At 46.9% G+C, this 13,181-nt stretch overlaps 1 protein-coding gene across 1 annotated transcript in view; it reads right to left on the bottom strand.

Annotated features, from left to right (window-relative positions):
* rgs17 (regulator of G protein signaling 17) overlaps nucleotides 1–13,181 on the bottom strand; it is a 38,055-nt gene that overhangs the window by 8,923 nt on the left and 15,951 nt on the right. The window contains exons 2-6 of the mRNA XM_023833707.2: nucleotides 11,312–11,567; nucleotides 8,521–8,878; nucleotides 3,535–3,665; nucleotides 1,535–1,609; nucleotides 615–846 (exon numbers count right to left, since the gene is read on the bottom strand). Of these exons, the coding sequence (XP_023689475.1) occupies nucleotides 615–846; nucleotides 1,535–1,609; nucleotides 3,535–3,641 (414 nt within the window). The 5' untranslated portion in view covers nucleotides 3,642–3,665; nucleotides 8,521–8,878; nucleotides 11,312–11,567. The remainder of the gene's footprint in view (nucleotides 1–614; nucleotides 847–1,534; nucleotides 1,610–3,534; nucleotides 3,666–8,520; nucleotides 8,879–11,311; nucleotides 11,568–13,181) is intronic.

Genomic DNA, 13,181 nt, shown 5'->3' with positions numbered 1-13,181 from the left:
TTCCATCACGGCAATCTTGTACGTCCCCCAGGTCCCCGGTGTGGGGTGATTTTCCTGTATTCACCCAAAACTCCAAGCTTTTTACAAGATTTTACTGGGTGTCAAGTGTAGATGATGAGACCTTGAAGGATTGCTAATATTCCCATGGAGATTAGGAACTCAAAATTATATAATGTCATTTCCTTTTAAAAAACCTGGTTCAGAGATTCTGCTGATGCGTCTTTTAAATCCTTTTTCAAAGCAAAACTTTTTAATTTTTGTGGCTTAAATAAATCTGTGATATTAAGGCTGGAATAAAGGTTAATCTTTTATAACATTCATAATAACTATTGTTGTTCATTTTTTAAAATAATTAAAGCACGTCTGGTGGGACAAATACTGCAGGTTGAAATTCCCTGCCTACCGTTTGATAATTAAGGGAATCATCCAGACCAGCAGAGCGTAGAGATGCATCGCTGATGCACACGGATAAAAGGGATAAAAGGGATAAAAGGAGAAATTTTCTGCATACTTCTTTAGCCTAGAAGAGCTTCACTGGTACTCCTTTGGAGTACGACTCGTTCTGGGGTGGTCCTAAACCCCGAGCAGTAGCTCATAGCCTCTACCCGCCATACCTCCTTTGGCGAGAGTATGGAGACATAGTCCTCGTAGATGATGCGGGCCTTCTCATCTACGGCACCGGGGTCCATCTCACTCTTCAGCTCCTCGCAGGCCAGCCAGAACAGGAGGTTCTCCTCACTGTATTCCGAGCGCAGAAACTCTCGGAAAACGTCCCGGCCCTCCGCCGAACGCATCATCCTCTCGAAACTGCGGGACCAGGACAGCACCTCCTCCAGTGTGGCCCTCCTTCACAAACCAGGCAAAGGGAAGCACAACATGAGGGAGAGCAGGCGCTAATTACAATCAACTAATTAAAAGCTAACGAGACATTCCAAGAGTTCATGTAACGGGACATCTGCTGTCCTAATTAGGCTGCTGGCCCTTTAAGACAACAGGCAGCTAGCCTTTAGATGTAAGGAACTTCTGTGAGAATGAACAGCTGTTTGCCACAACCTGCAGCTGTAACGGGTGAATGGGGACAGCGGGGGACTGAGTGTGGGGGGGGGCAGGAGAGTACTCATGGACAAGGTAAGGCAGGAAATCTAAATGAAAAGACAGCTGAAAAACTGGGCCCTCGATAATGGATGCACTTGTTTACGCAACGGGCAGCCATGCAGCCCCCTCCCCAGTGACTTTCCTGAGAAAAAAGTTACATAACGTGAACCGCTTCCCCGGGTAACGGTGACATCCTGTTTTGATACACCACGCTTCCTGTTTTCCTTTCAGAGGAAGAACGTCAAACAAATCCAGCGTGTCACAGACAGCCATGATGTCACTTACATACGCAGATCGCTCGAGCCACGCTGCACCTTTCCCAGAATTCACCAACACCTCATTCAAACGAAACGATAGTTTTGCCCCATATGCTGCATCACACAGTGACTGGAAAACAACCTACCCCCCCCCCATTTCTGCCTCGGACCCTATGACTTACCGGTCTTCCGCAGCCTCAATGCTGTCCATTTTCGTGCACGTCTGTCGCTCTGTACGCTCCACCCTGTCTTCATTCCTGATGTGGAGATACCAACTCAGTTCAGCAGTCAGAGACTGGCTCCACGAATCTGCTGTGCGACTGTGTCATAAGATTATCTTGCATGTTTTTGCTCTATTACATACATACATGTAAGTGTATGATCTACACCAAGAAAGATACATTTTCAAAGATTTTCATTTTCCAAGAAAAGAAAAAAATAATAAGCATAAATCAGGATGACTGGCAGCCATGCTGCCGGGTTAGGGTTAGGATTAGGGTTAGGATTAGGATTAGGATTAGGATTAGGGTTAGGGTTCAGGCCGTTCAGCCCAGAGCCACTAAGAGTGACTGAAATGTTCTGAACGTTTCAAATCAGGCCGACCGGAAACACTGCAGCACATCCCCGTAAAGACTATTGATCCAACCAATCCCATCGATAGTCTACTCTGCCCCCTAGTGGACATCCATTTCTCAACAGAGGGGTGACACTTACCACCACCCCATCCCAAAAAACAACCCATGCCTCCTGTAACTCCCTCAAAGTCAAGTTCAGCCCCAGAATAATTGCATTTGTTAGCTGGGGGGGGGGGGACATGTTCCTCACAGCTGTTCTGCATGTGATTCGAGACTGGAAATAGTTATTCTCCGGCTGGATACCGCAGGGCCGTAATTGGGCGTAGCCGTGGCGACGCCGCAGCACAGACGGCGGATTGTCCCCCCTCCCTCAGTCTTTTCATTATTTCCCGCCTCATTTGTGTTTGTGCCGCTCCTAAAAATAGCGCCAGCATGGGGCCGCCGGCGGGTTCCCTGCATGCACCAGCCATGCGCCGCTGTGCCCCACCGCAGGCAGCACTGACACGGCTCGCCTCTGGGGCGGCGACCTCCAACCCCGTCTCCACTCCGTGTGGAGTCTGCATGTTCTCCCCGTGTCGCGGGGACTTCCTCGGGCTAACGGGACCTTCAGAAGCACTCCACGGTTCTGCTCTACAATGCACCATTATTCCTTGAAGCATGACATGACACGTTATCAAATGAAGCAGTTTGGCTTAAGCATCTTAACTGCTGCACCCCTGCGGTCATACGAAGCTCGTGGCACATGTTCAGTTTGAAGTTTCACATAACCTGTGACTGAAAGTCAATTTTACTAAATTCAAAACAAATGTGTCATGTGACCATGCCAGCAATGATGAATTATGGGTAGTATAAAAAGCAGGAAGTGGTATTAAAACAAGAGTTAACTGTGTGTCTCTCCCAACCAAGCTGAAATTTAATTGGTCACAATGCAGACTCCTGACACAGCACATCCAGGTATCCGCAGAAGTGAGATTATAATTACAGAGCTGCAAATATGTAAGGATTAGAGATTTTCACGCTTGAAAACTAAAACTTTTACATTTATTTGTCATGAAAATCAAGACGTTTACCACTTTGACCTAATGAAGTAAATGCAGAGTGTAACGCAATAATTATGCTAACCAATACAGGCTATTCTGTTGTAAAATTAGCATGATAAATGTACTTTATGCAGCAAATGCTAATTTCCAGGAGCTCCCAGAGCACCTCAAACAGGCAAGCTGCTTGCAGGGTATCTGCATGTACCCAAGAGACGATACATATAAACAAGAGAACAGGACACAGCATCCAAAACTTCTCCGCTTACATCAAATAAGCTTTGGAGTTTGTTTACCTGTCACTGAGGGAAATCTTCTAGTTATGTGTGAGTAATTTCATCAGGCAACCTGTGGACAGCTTCAGCAGAAAAGGACCCCAGTGGCATACAGGTCGAATGATCACGTGACCACTCTGTAAAGTGGTCATAATGAACTTGTCAGGTCTTCTCATGAGCAATCTGACTTCCTAGTTGGATTGTCAGCGTCAAGGACAGTTGTTCAGAAGCCTGCAATAAGGTGTGATGACAGCACACAGCGGGGAATGGCGCCATCTGCTGGCAGGGGACATACCAGGGGCATTTGCAGCAGCCGCACCAGCACAGGCAGCACGTGCTGGACCTGGGGCCCCCGGGTGGCTCGGCTGCTCCTTCCACGTGTGGCTGTTGCCGCTTTCGCATTTCAGCTCCGTCAGGACGTTGGGCCTGTGGCAAAGTGGGGGGGGGGGGGGGTGATGAGGAAGGGGAATCCCAGGGGGACATCCTCAAATCAAGCCTACACCTCCTGAGACTCTGAGGAACAGCACTATGCCCTAACCCTAACCCACTCACGGTCTAACCCTAAGCCTAACCCTAACTCACTGACGGTCTAACCCTAACTCGAACCCACTCACAGTCTAACTCCAACCTAGACAGATCCTGGGATACCTGTGGTCTGTACTACGAAGCGGGGTTACTGGCTTATCGGGGTAACTTGTCGGACTTAAGGTAGTCTGGGCAAAATGTAAGTGAACGAATATTAAGTCCTTTTAAACTGTGGTACTTTAAATCCGACAAGTTACCCCGATAAGTCAGTAACCCCGCTTCATAGTACAAGCCACTGGTCACCAGGTCGTTACAGACCCTGGAAGCCCCAGACCCTTCATCCTCATCCTTTATCAATCTGGAAACACAGTGGGACTCCATTCTCCATTGCAAACTCCCCCCAGATTCTTGATCCTAGGCTACAAGGTTGTACTACTGGGAACAATACAATACATTTTGCAATAAAATATACGTATTTAAGAGACACTAAAGATTTAGCAGATGCTAAGCAGCTTGTGAGGCACCAATATGGAGATTTTGACCGATACGATAACCGATATATTTAAACATATATCTAATATCGCCAGTGCCAATAACGATACATTTTAGTCTAATATCGCTGGGATGGTATGTAAGTCTGGTTTTAATAACCGAAAACCAGTTAAAGGAGCTGAATACTAAGTAGTAAGTAAAGCTAAACTGATAAAAATAATGGCTGTACAATGCTGTATCCATGGATATCCTACGGCGGATAGATGCCATCACGGATAACAGCGAATCACCTGCGGATCCCTCATATAATGTGATTTTCCAGTACATACATATGGTAAAGTTTAACTGCTAAATTTTGCACATTAAGACATTACCAACATGTGAAAAACCAGGCTACTGTTACACATTTTATAATGAAAAATATTGTATCATGCACCTGTACATTACCTGTGAAGAGAAATATTTATTTCAAAACATCATTGCATATTGTGGGAACTCGCTTGGCACGCAGTTTGAAACTTATGAACTATTTCTGGAATACTTAAACAATTTTTTGGATTGCGGTAAACTGCGGACGACTAATACCGGGGTCAGTGAAGCCGCTGATGCGGGGGTCTCACTGAAGCCGCTGATATGGGGGTCTCACTGTGTTCTTTTACATTCCTTTGCCTCTGCAGACGGAGAAGCCGCCCATAGAAATCCTGCAATGCTAAAATGCAGAGTGAAAAATACTCAAGCCTCTGTAAGCCTGGCATGCTGCTGATAGCACAACACATTTATGTGGGTGATTTATAGGATAAGTGCTGTTTGACCCACAAGAAATGTGTGTTTGAAAGGCAGCTAAATGTATGTAACCAGGCCTTCAAACATTGGCGATTAAAGCCGGCCTGGAGGATCCCCTTCACCTAATCCCTCCATCTACCTCTCTACCCCGTCTCCAACAGCCACCACCCTACAGTGAGTCTCCTGTTATCAGAAGATACATGGGCTGTTATAGAGGGCTCCCCCTGCTGGGCACGGTAGCACAACTGGCTCGTCCATTTATATTAGGCACTACTGAGGGTCGGGGGTGTCCTGGGGTGAGGTGGAGTCATGTGACAGGCCCCCTTTCACAAGCATGCTTCACTATCGTATGTCTCTGAGATTCTGCAGCACAGATAAGGAGACGGATCCCGGGAATATGACTCACTGGACCTCAGACACACGTGACCTCACAGGACAAACTTCATGGGAAACCGCACACACACACACAGACACACACTCCATGTTACATTAGAAATTAGAAACAAATTCACACCTCCACTTCCCTGAGCACAGAAGTGAAGGGAAAAACAGAGAGGAGGAGGGAGGCGAGAGAGAGAAAGAGTAAAGAGAGGATAGGAGGGAGGGAGGAAGACAGAATTCACTATCCTGTGTGCTTATGTGAGTTTTTGTGTACCTACACCAGCCTCTCACACACACACACACACACACACACACACACACAGGTCTGTAATTATATGTTAGTGGGGACCATTCATTCATTTCTATGGATAAAACCCTAACCCCAACAATGACGACCTTAATCCCTGCCCAGCCCTAACCTTAACCAAAAGTTTTTTTATTGCAGTCACAGGTTTTTATAAAACTGAGGTTATCTTTATAGGCCAAAAAAATGTCCCCAAAAGGTAAAAGGTTACAGGTTTTTATCACATAGTGGCGAAATCTGGTATCCACAATGTGATAATTACAAAAACACATACACAGACACACACGCACACATGCCACACAAACAGCGAACCATGTGACCCAAAACAGGAAGATGGCGCTCTCAAAAACCACTGGCACCCCTTACAGGCCTTTCCAGAGGCACATTTGAATGTGGATTTACATAAACAAGCACACTGGCGTGCAGCATAACCACACCAGTCAAACTACCGAAGGCATGGCCTGTTATTGATGTCACACTGGGCACACGAATTTAATCACCACGGTAACCTTCAGGTAGAACCCCGGCACGGCTCCCGCAAAGCCTCGCCGGAGTTCAGCACGTGGCCACGAGCCACATGCAGAACGCACACATAGGGCAGCACAACTGCAGTCTGTCAGCACACACAGCTCAGATTTTTGCAAAATTCCAAGTAATTTCATTGTTTGTACTAGTGTTTCTGCAATATTCCTCTTATGAAGAGCGACTGGCACTTTTTTTCAGTGATATTCGGTTCCAGTTATGAGCACTGGTGCAGATTTCATCGGAACCCGGAGCCCAAGCAGTCCTTCGTATCACACCATGGATGTTTTTTGTGGCTGGGTGACATTTCAAAGCTCTTTTTATAAATAATTTAATGTAGAGTAAAGGAACCAGGATTCTGGGGATGGTGCAAGCTTTATAAAGAACAGCTAGTCAGCTAGTCAGTTAAAATATAATCAACATATATAGTACCAATAATAATGATGATACATTTGATTTTTATGACCACACGTCTGTGCCCCTATCATGACCCTGCGATGCCCCCATCTCAACAGCCATCTTGCCCCCCCCCCAAATGCTCGCCTCCATTGTTCCTCTCAGACCAACATGCAAAACTCTGGCAGATTACTGAGCGACACCTATGTTCTCAGTCAACAAGCGGAAAATGCCCCCCATGATGCAAAACACAGGAGCCAGTGTGACGGTGCCCCTCCCACCGGGGCCGGTGCTTTCACACACGAGCAGAGCAACGGGCGGAAACGGGATGCGAACAGAGCAGCCGCAACCGGCGGAAAAGGGATGCGAGCAGAGCAGCCCCAACCGGCGGGAACGGGATGCGAGCAGAGCAGCCCCAACCGGCGGAAACGGGATGCGAGCAGAGCAGCCCCAACCGGCGGAAACGGGATGCGAGCAGAGCAGCCCCAACCGGCGGAAACGGGATGCGAGCAGAGCAGCCGCAACCGGCGGGAACGGGATGCGAGCAGAGCAGCCCCAACCGGCGGAAACGGGATGCGAGCAGAGCAGCCCCAACCGGCGGAAACGGGATGCGAGCAGAGCAGCCCCAACCGGCGGAAACGGGATGCGAGCAGAGCAGCCGCAACCGGCGGGAACGGGATGCGAGCAGAGCAGCCGCAACCGGCGGAAACGGGATGCGAGCAGAGCAGCCGCAACCGGCGGGAACGGGATGCGAGCAGAGCAGCCGCAACCGGCGGGAACGGGATGCGAGCAGAGCAGCCGCAACCGGCGGGAACGGGATGCGAGCAGAGCAGCCGCAACCGGCGGAAACGGGATGCGAGCAGAGCAGCCGCAACCGGCGGGAACGGGATGCGAGCAGAGCAGCCGCAACCGGCGGGAACGGGATGCGCATATGGAAAGTGCTTCTTATTCCGGTCAATGTTATACTACTGGGTTGCAGAAGCTGTCAGGCTCACTCTACACGAGACACCAGACCGGCACGAGTGCACGAGGAATGCCGTCGCAATTAGAAACATGCTTCCACAGCCGACCCCCAACAATTGGCTGCGGCAACATCAAACCGCCGTGTCGACGCAAGCTCTCCGAAACCTGCGGCCTGAGCTCCCCGTTCCGGAAGATTCCTCTTCGAAAATGGACGTCCCAGTACTTCTCCCATTCCCGGCAGGATTCCCAGTACAAATGGTCAGGATTAAGAAAGCACATTTAACCTGCGTTTGGGTGAAGGGCATGCAAAGTCTTTAGCAAAGCGCATTCCTGCGATGCAATCAAACATGATAGCTGTATGTTTAAATCAGACTTTAACTAGGACAGTCAAACTCTTTAGCTTGGGAGAAATATGTCCGTTGTCACGATATTCCTGATGAGCTCATGGTGCTGGTTGTACCTTAGCACACAGAAAACATCCAAACGTACTCAAACCAGCAATTAACCAATGGATATTCCGGAAGGAAAAACGCCTTTTTAATAATTGCCCATTTCATATCCTTATTCTTTTGAAGCCAATCCCAACTGCGTCCCCACATTCTTTAATAATTATAATAATTTACTAATAACGTCACCATAGTAGCAGAGGCAAAGGCATTCATTATAAATTACAGCAGATTATTATGATTACAAATGTTTTCTGGCCTTGTTTATGACCCGATGCCCCGTCCACCGAGTCATATTACAGCCCACCTACACATCAGGTGAATCAATGTTTAGCGCTGCTGAATTTCAGCGTCAATAAAAGCGTTTAAGCCTCAATCGGCCAGCAGAAAAGGAAAGACAAGCATGCATGCTCTGGGATTTTACCAGTTAAGTCTGATACGGCATCGCTCGAAGGGTTGCCCAACCTACCGGACGAATTAGCAGGTGTCCTTAGACTGGGTAGGTAGGGCGATCATGGTGAGAAGAGCATCGTGTGGAGCAGGATGGGAGGAGAAACGAGCATGGGAGCAGGGCAGCCTCCAGTGGACATGTCCCTCACCATCCCTGACCAGGCGGGGAAGGAGGCCAGGAGGGAAGCGAAGAGGGTCAGGCTGGACCAGAGGGTCTCCTTCAGGTTGTGTCTTCCAGGGTTGTCTCGGGGGGGAGCTGTGGTAGGCGATGGAGGTGGTGCTGGTCTGTGTCTGGGTGGTACCGTTCTCCTCCTGCTCCTCAGCAGAACCCAAGACCATTCATCACCGAGATGCTCCAGAAGGTAAGACAATCACATCTGCAAGACAGGAACCATGCGATTGGACCAGATGTTCTTGGGGTGTTCAGCTGTGCCACTTCGTCCCATCAGATGAGGTGTGGTGGACTTTCTGCACCTGTGATATGGACCGTGACCGTGTCGTTCATGGAGACAGGGCTCACAGACCGGCCCTATGCTACAACGATTATGTTAAACAAAAATCACACCACCGACAGTTACGCCAGCTCGCATAGTTCCTTGGCTAACAGGAAAAATGAAGCGTAAGCTTTTTCACAAAGGACATTTTCTCAGAAGAGTATCATCATTGCAGAGCTTTCGGAATGAGGAGTAGCAGGAAAGCCAGCATTGTCTGTCCTTACACTTACCAGGACAATCCAAAGAATCGCAACAACAGAAATGATTAATAAATGCATTTGTTGCCCTTAGGGCTATACACATTTCTCCTGATCAAATGAACCAGTGAAACTTTAATCAATACAGATTTCATTAATGATAAAAAATACCACAGGTTACAATGTTAAACAGAAAAGCTGCACACAGAATTAGGGACATGAGCTCAGAATCCACTTAACTACACATTTACAGCTGCAAATGAACCCAATTCCTGGTGACACTGCGTCACATTTTCAGTCAGCTGGAGAATCACCAGGAAAATAAACCTGGACGTCAACAGAGCGCCAAAGGTGTCGACTTCCTGTCCGTCAAAACCGAATGGCAAGGCAGAGCTGCACATGTCACCCTGCCCATCTGCGGAGGGACCTTCAGCGTGCACGCAGACCTGCAGGTCCTGCGCATACATGTCACCCTGCCCATCTGCGGAGGGACCTTCAGCGTGCACGCAGACCTGCAGGTGTGTGTGAGAGTGTGAGACTGCGCACATGTGTATATGTGTGTGTGACTGTGCTCATGTGTGTATGGGTGGTGTGTGTGTGAAACTGTGCACATGTGTGTGTGTGTGTGTGTGTGTGTGAGAGAGAGAGAGAGAGTGCACGTGTGTGTATGTGTGGTGTGTGTTGTGTGTGTGTGTGTCTGAGAGAGAGACTGTGCACGTGTGTGTATGTGTGTTGTGTGTGTGTGTGTGAGAGAGAGAGAGAGAGACTGCACATGTGTGTATGTGTGTTGTGTGTGTGTGTGTGTGAGAGAGAGAGAGACTGCACATGTGTGTATGTGTGTATGTGTGTTGTGTGTGTGTGTGTGTGAGAGAGAGAGAGAGAGAGAGACTGCACGTGTGTGTATGTGTGTTGTGTGTGTGTGTGTGTGTGTGTGTGTGTGTGTGTGAGAGAGAGACTGCACATGTGTGTATGTGTGGTGTGTGTTTTATGACTAGTCTGCAGAAGCATCTGTTCTTCAATGGAGTAGGGCTGAACAAATGACTAACACCAGACTTAAATAGAAATTTATCGGCAGCGTTTTAATTTTACAGGAATCAAGTTTGAATTTATCAAAATGCTGGCATGGGTTGCTCGTTTTTTTAAACATAGTTTATTATTCAAAATCTCAAGGAGATCGTTTCCAATTGCAACAAAAAATCTCTTTTCGGACGCAGCACCGCTGATCTGTAAAACCATCTGGAACAATAAAGAAAAAAAACACTGCATCGGACAAAACAGGGCGAACACACGTTTAGCCATCTGACATTTGACAGGTAGCTAAAGGCTGCCGCTCCAGATTAGGCTGAAATTAAAAATGCATACAATTAGCAAATTAGTTATAATCGCATATGCATGTCATCAAAACTGCTGACATAATCACATAGACGCAGACTTTCCAATTTGCAAAATGAAATCTGTACCTAATTAACACTGACAGATAGATAGATAGATAGATAGATAGATAGATAGATAGATAGATAGATAGATAGATAGATAGATAGATAGATAGATAGATAGATAGATAGATCGAATTAAATGTACTGTCAATTCTCGGCGGTGTACATTGTGGGCGTTTTCGTTATTTGAAACCGTACAACGGGAAAAGGGGGGTTTAAAAAAATCTTCCGATTACAGCAAGAGGACATGCCCACATTTTCTCAGGCTGGATCAGCGTTAGCAAAGCGGGCCGACAGCTCGGTCCCGGCTAATGACAGCGCCGGTACATTTTGGTTCTCTTCTCCCCCTTTCCCGGCGGGATTGTGCATTAGGGCGCCGGGATGCGGCCGTTCTGCGCCGGTGTGTCTGCGCCGCAGCCGCAGCTGGCCCCAAGCAGTCCCGGTCATCTGAAGCAGGGCAAGGCGCCACGACCAGAACCAAGCCTCTCAATTCCGGCCAGGGGAAGGGGGGCGGGGAAGAAAGTACCCCTACTCCGAGTGAAAAAAGATACCAAAACAAGCACGACCCCTCCAGTATACGCTGTATCTCACCCCTTTTTCTCTGCACGATGAAAAAAGCAACAGCTTCTGTGGAATTACCATGACATGTAATACATGTAGTGGGGATACATGCAGCTCCTTACCCTTTTTAAATGTAAGATGACAGTCTGCTGCCGCGATTGATCCGAGGCGCGCCGAGATGCTGCCCGATGGCTGTTCCGCACGGTCCGGATGCACGCCGCCGCCGCCGTGATTTCCATCGGAGGTGTTTTTCCTCCAATCCGCCCAACTTCAGCACCGAGGTGGCGGAGGCGCACTGCGCAGGCGCGTTGGACGCGCTCCGATCGTGCGGAGACCCGGCGCCGGCATGGGGGCTGCGGCGCTCCCAACGTGAAGATGCTGCATGGCAAAGGGGGGGGGGGGGGGTGATGAAAAGTAAAGTGAAAAAAATACTGCCGGTGCTTGCCGAAGTCCCACAGTCCCGCACCAAAGTTACACGGGAGTATTGTTGTATCAAAAATAGATTAAACTTCCAAGGCTCTCGTGCTTCCCATCAAAGCGAAGACACTAACCAGATTTAACTATTGCATTAATCAGATTAATGACCAACAATAAACCTGGGTCTTACAGATGTATGTGTATTCAATAACCGCGGGTGCATTAATCACTGTTTTGCACTCTGTGTTTGTGTGTGTGTGTGCGCGCATAAATGTGAAAATGTAGCCACCATTACAGTCTTTTAATATTAATTTTAACTGAGTGTAATCATATGTGTTTTATTTATATTTCACTAATACAACATGCAACCAAAGAATTTCGTTACAGCTTCGCGTCGGCACGTTAACATCCTCTGAGGGCATTTTTAGGGATTCACCTCTGCTAAAACATTTCCTCATTGCAAGTTAATCATCTTACAACTTGAAGCACATAAAATAAAGCAATTAAAACCAACAGGGAAATGAAACCAACAACCTTCAGGGAAACGAAACAAAATAAGACACAGTCACGGTAATTAACCATAGGTAAATATATTATGGGCATATACTCTGATTTTCCGGCAGGTTTTTTTTTTTTTTTTTTTTGCTGTCTAGAGAAATGTATATTTTTTACATTCTGTTACCGGGAGGAGGTACAGGAGCATTATTTCAATGTATACATTCAGCCAAACATGCTCTCTAGTACACCGGGGAAGTGACTTGGCCTTTAGTGGGACAAAGCTGCAGGAATATATGCAAACATCACAATATATGCCAACATTTGCATAGTACAGAAGCTAAAAGTGCGACATTAATCCTCACCACATGACTAGCGGCAGCCAATCATACGCTCTCGTCTCCGTCACGTGGTTACACCTGCGGTTTTTGGGTCTACCTTACAAAAATTACACTGATTAAGAATGAATAATTTTCTTATAAATTCCTCAAAAACTTATTCTGTAGTGTTACATTTGAGCTTAAGTACTTGTTTCCTTAAAATAATAGACCAGGAAAATTTTACAGAATCTCAATAACATCCTAAAAGTGAATAAAAAGGATCTCGGCCAAGATTTGCAAATAAGTCCACCGAACTGGTGTATAGACATATTTACAAGGAGATCAGTTTCGTCAGTTAAGAATAGTAAATTGTATACATATTGTTCATACTATAATAAATGTTAAAATAGCGATATGTATACTAAAGCTAAAAATTGAAATGAGTGATTGTATTGTACTAAGGTACATGCAAGGGTAATTCAGGGTAACAGTTCAGGCAAAGGGAGCTGATCAATGGTCAGAAAGCCACAAACACATGTAGACACGCTGTCTTCATGTTCACAAATGTACGTAAAAACATCACACATTTAAAAACAAGGCATTCATGCGCGGTCATCCGTAAATGTTTTTCTAATTCCATTTTACACATGATCTACAAAATATACCGTACTTTTTAGTCTTCCTTTGCACTCAAAGATAGGCGTATGACACTGCTGTGCGTTTTTTACACAACTGACGATTTTCTTAGACTAGAATATAT

This window comes from Paramormyrops kingsleyae, chromosome 3, assembly GCF_048594095.1.
Source record: "Paramormyrops kingsleyae isolate MSU_618 chromosome 3, PKINGS_0.4, whole genome shotgun sequence".
In the NCBI taxonomy this organism is placed as follows: Eukaryota; Metazoa; Chordata; class Actinopteri; order Osteoglossiformes; family Mormyridae; genus Paramormyrops; species Paramormyrops kingsleyae.
This window is presented reverse-complemented; position numbering and strand designations above follow the sequence as displayed.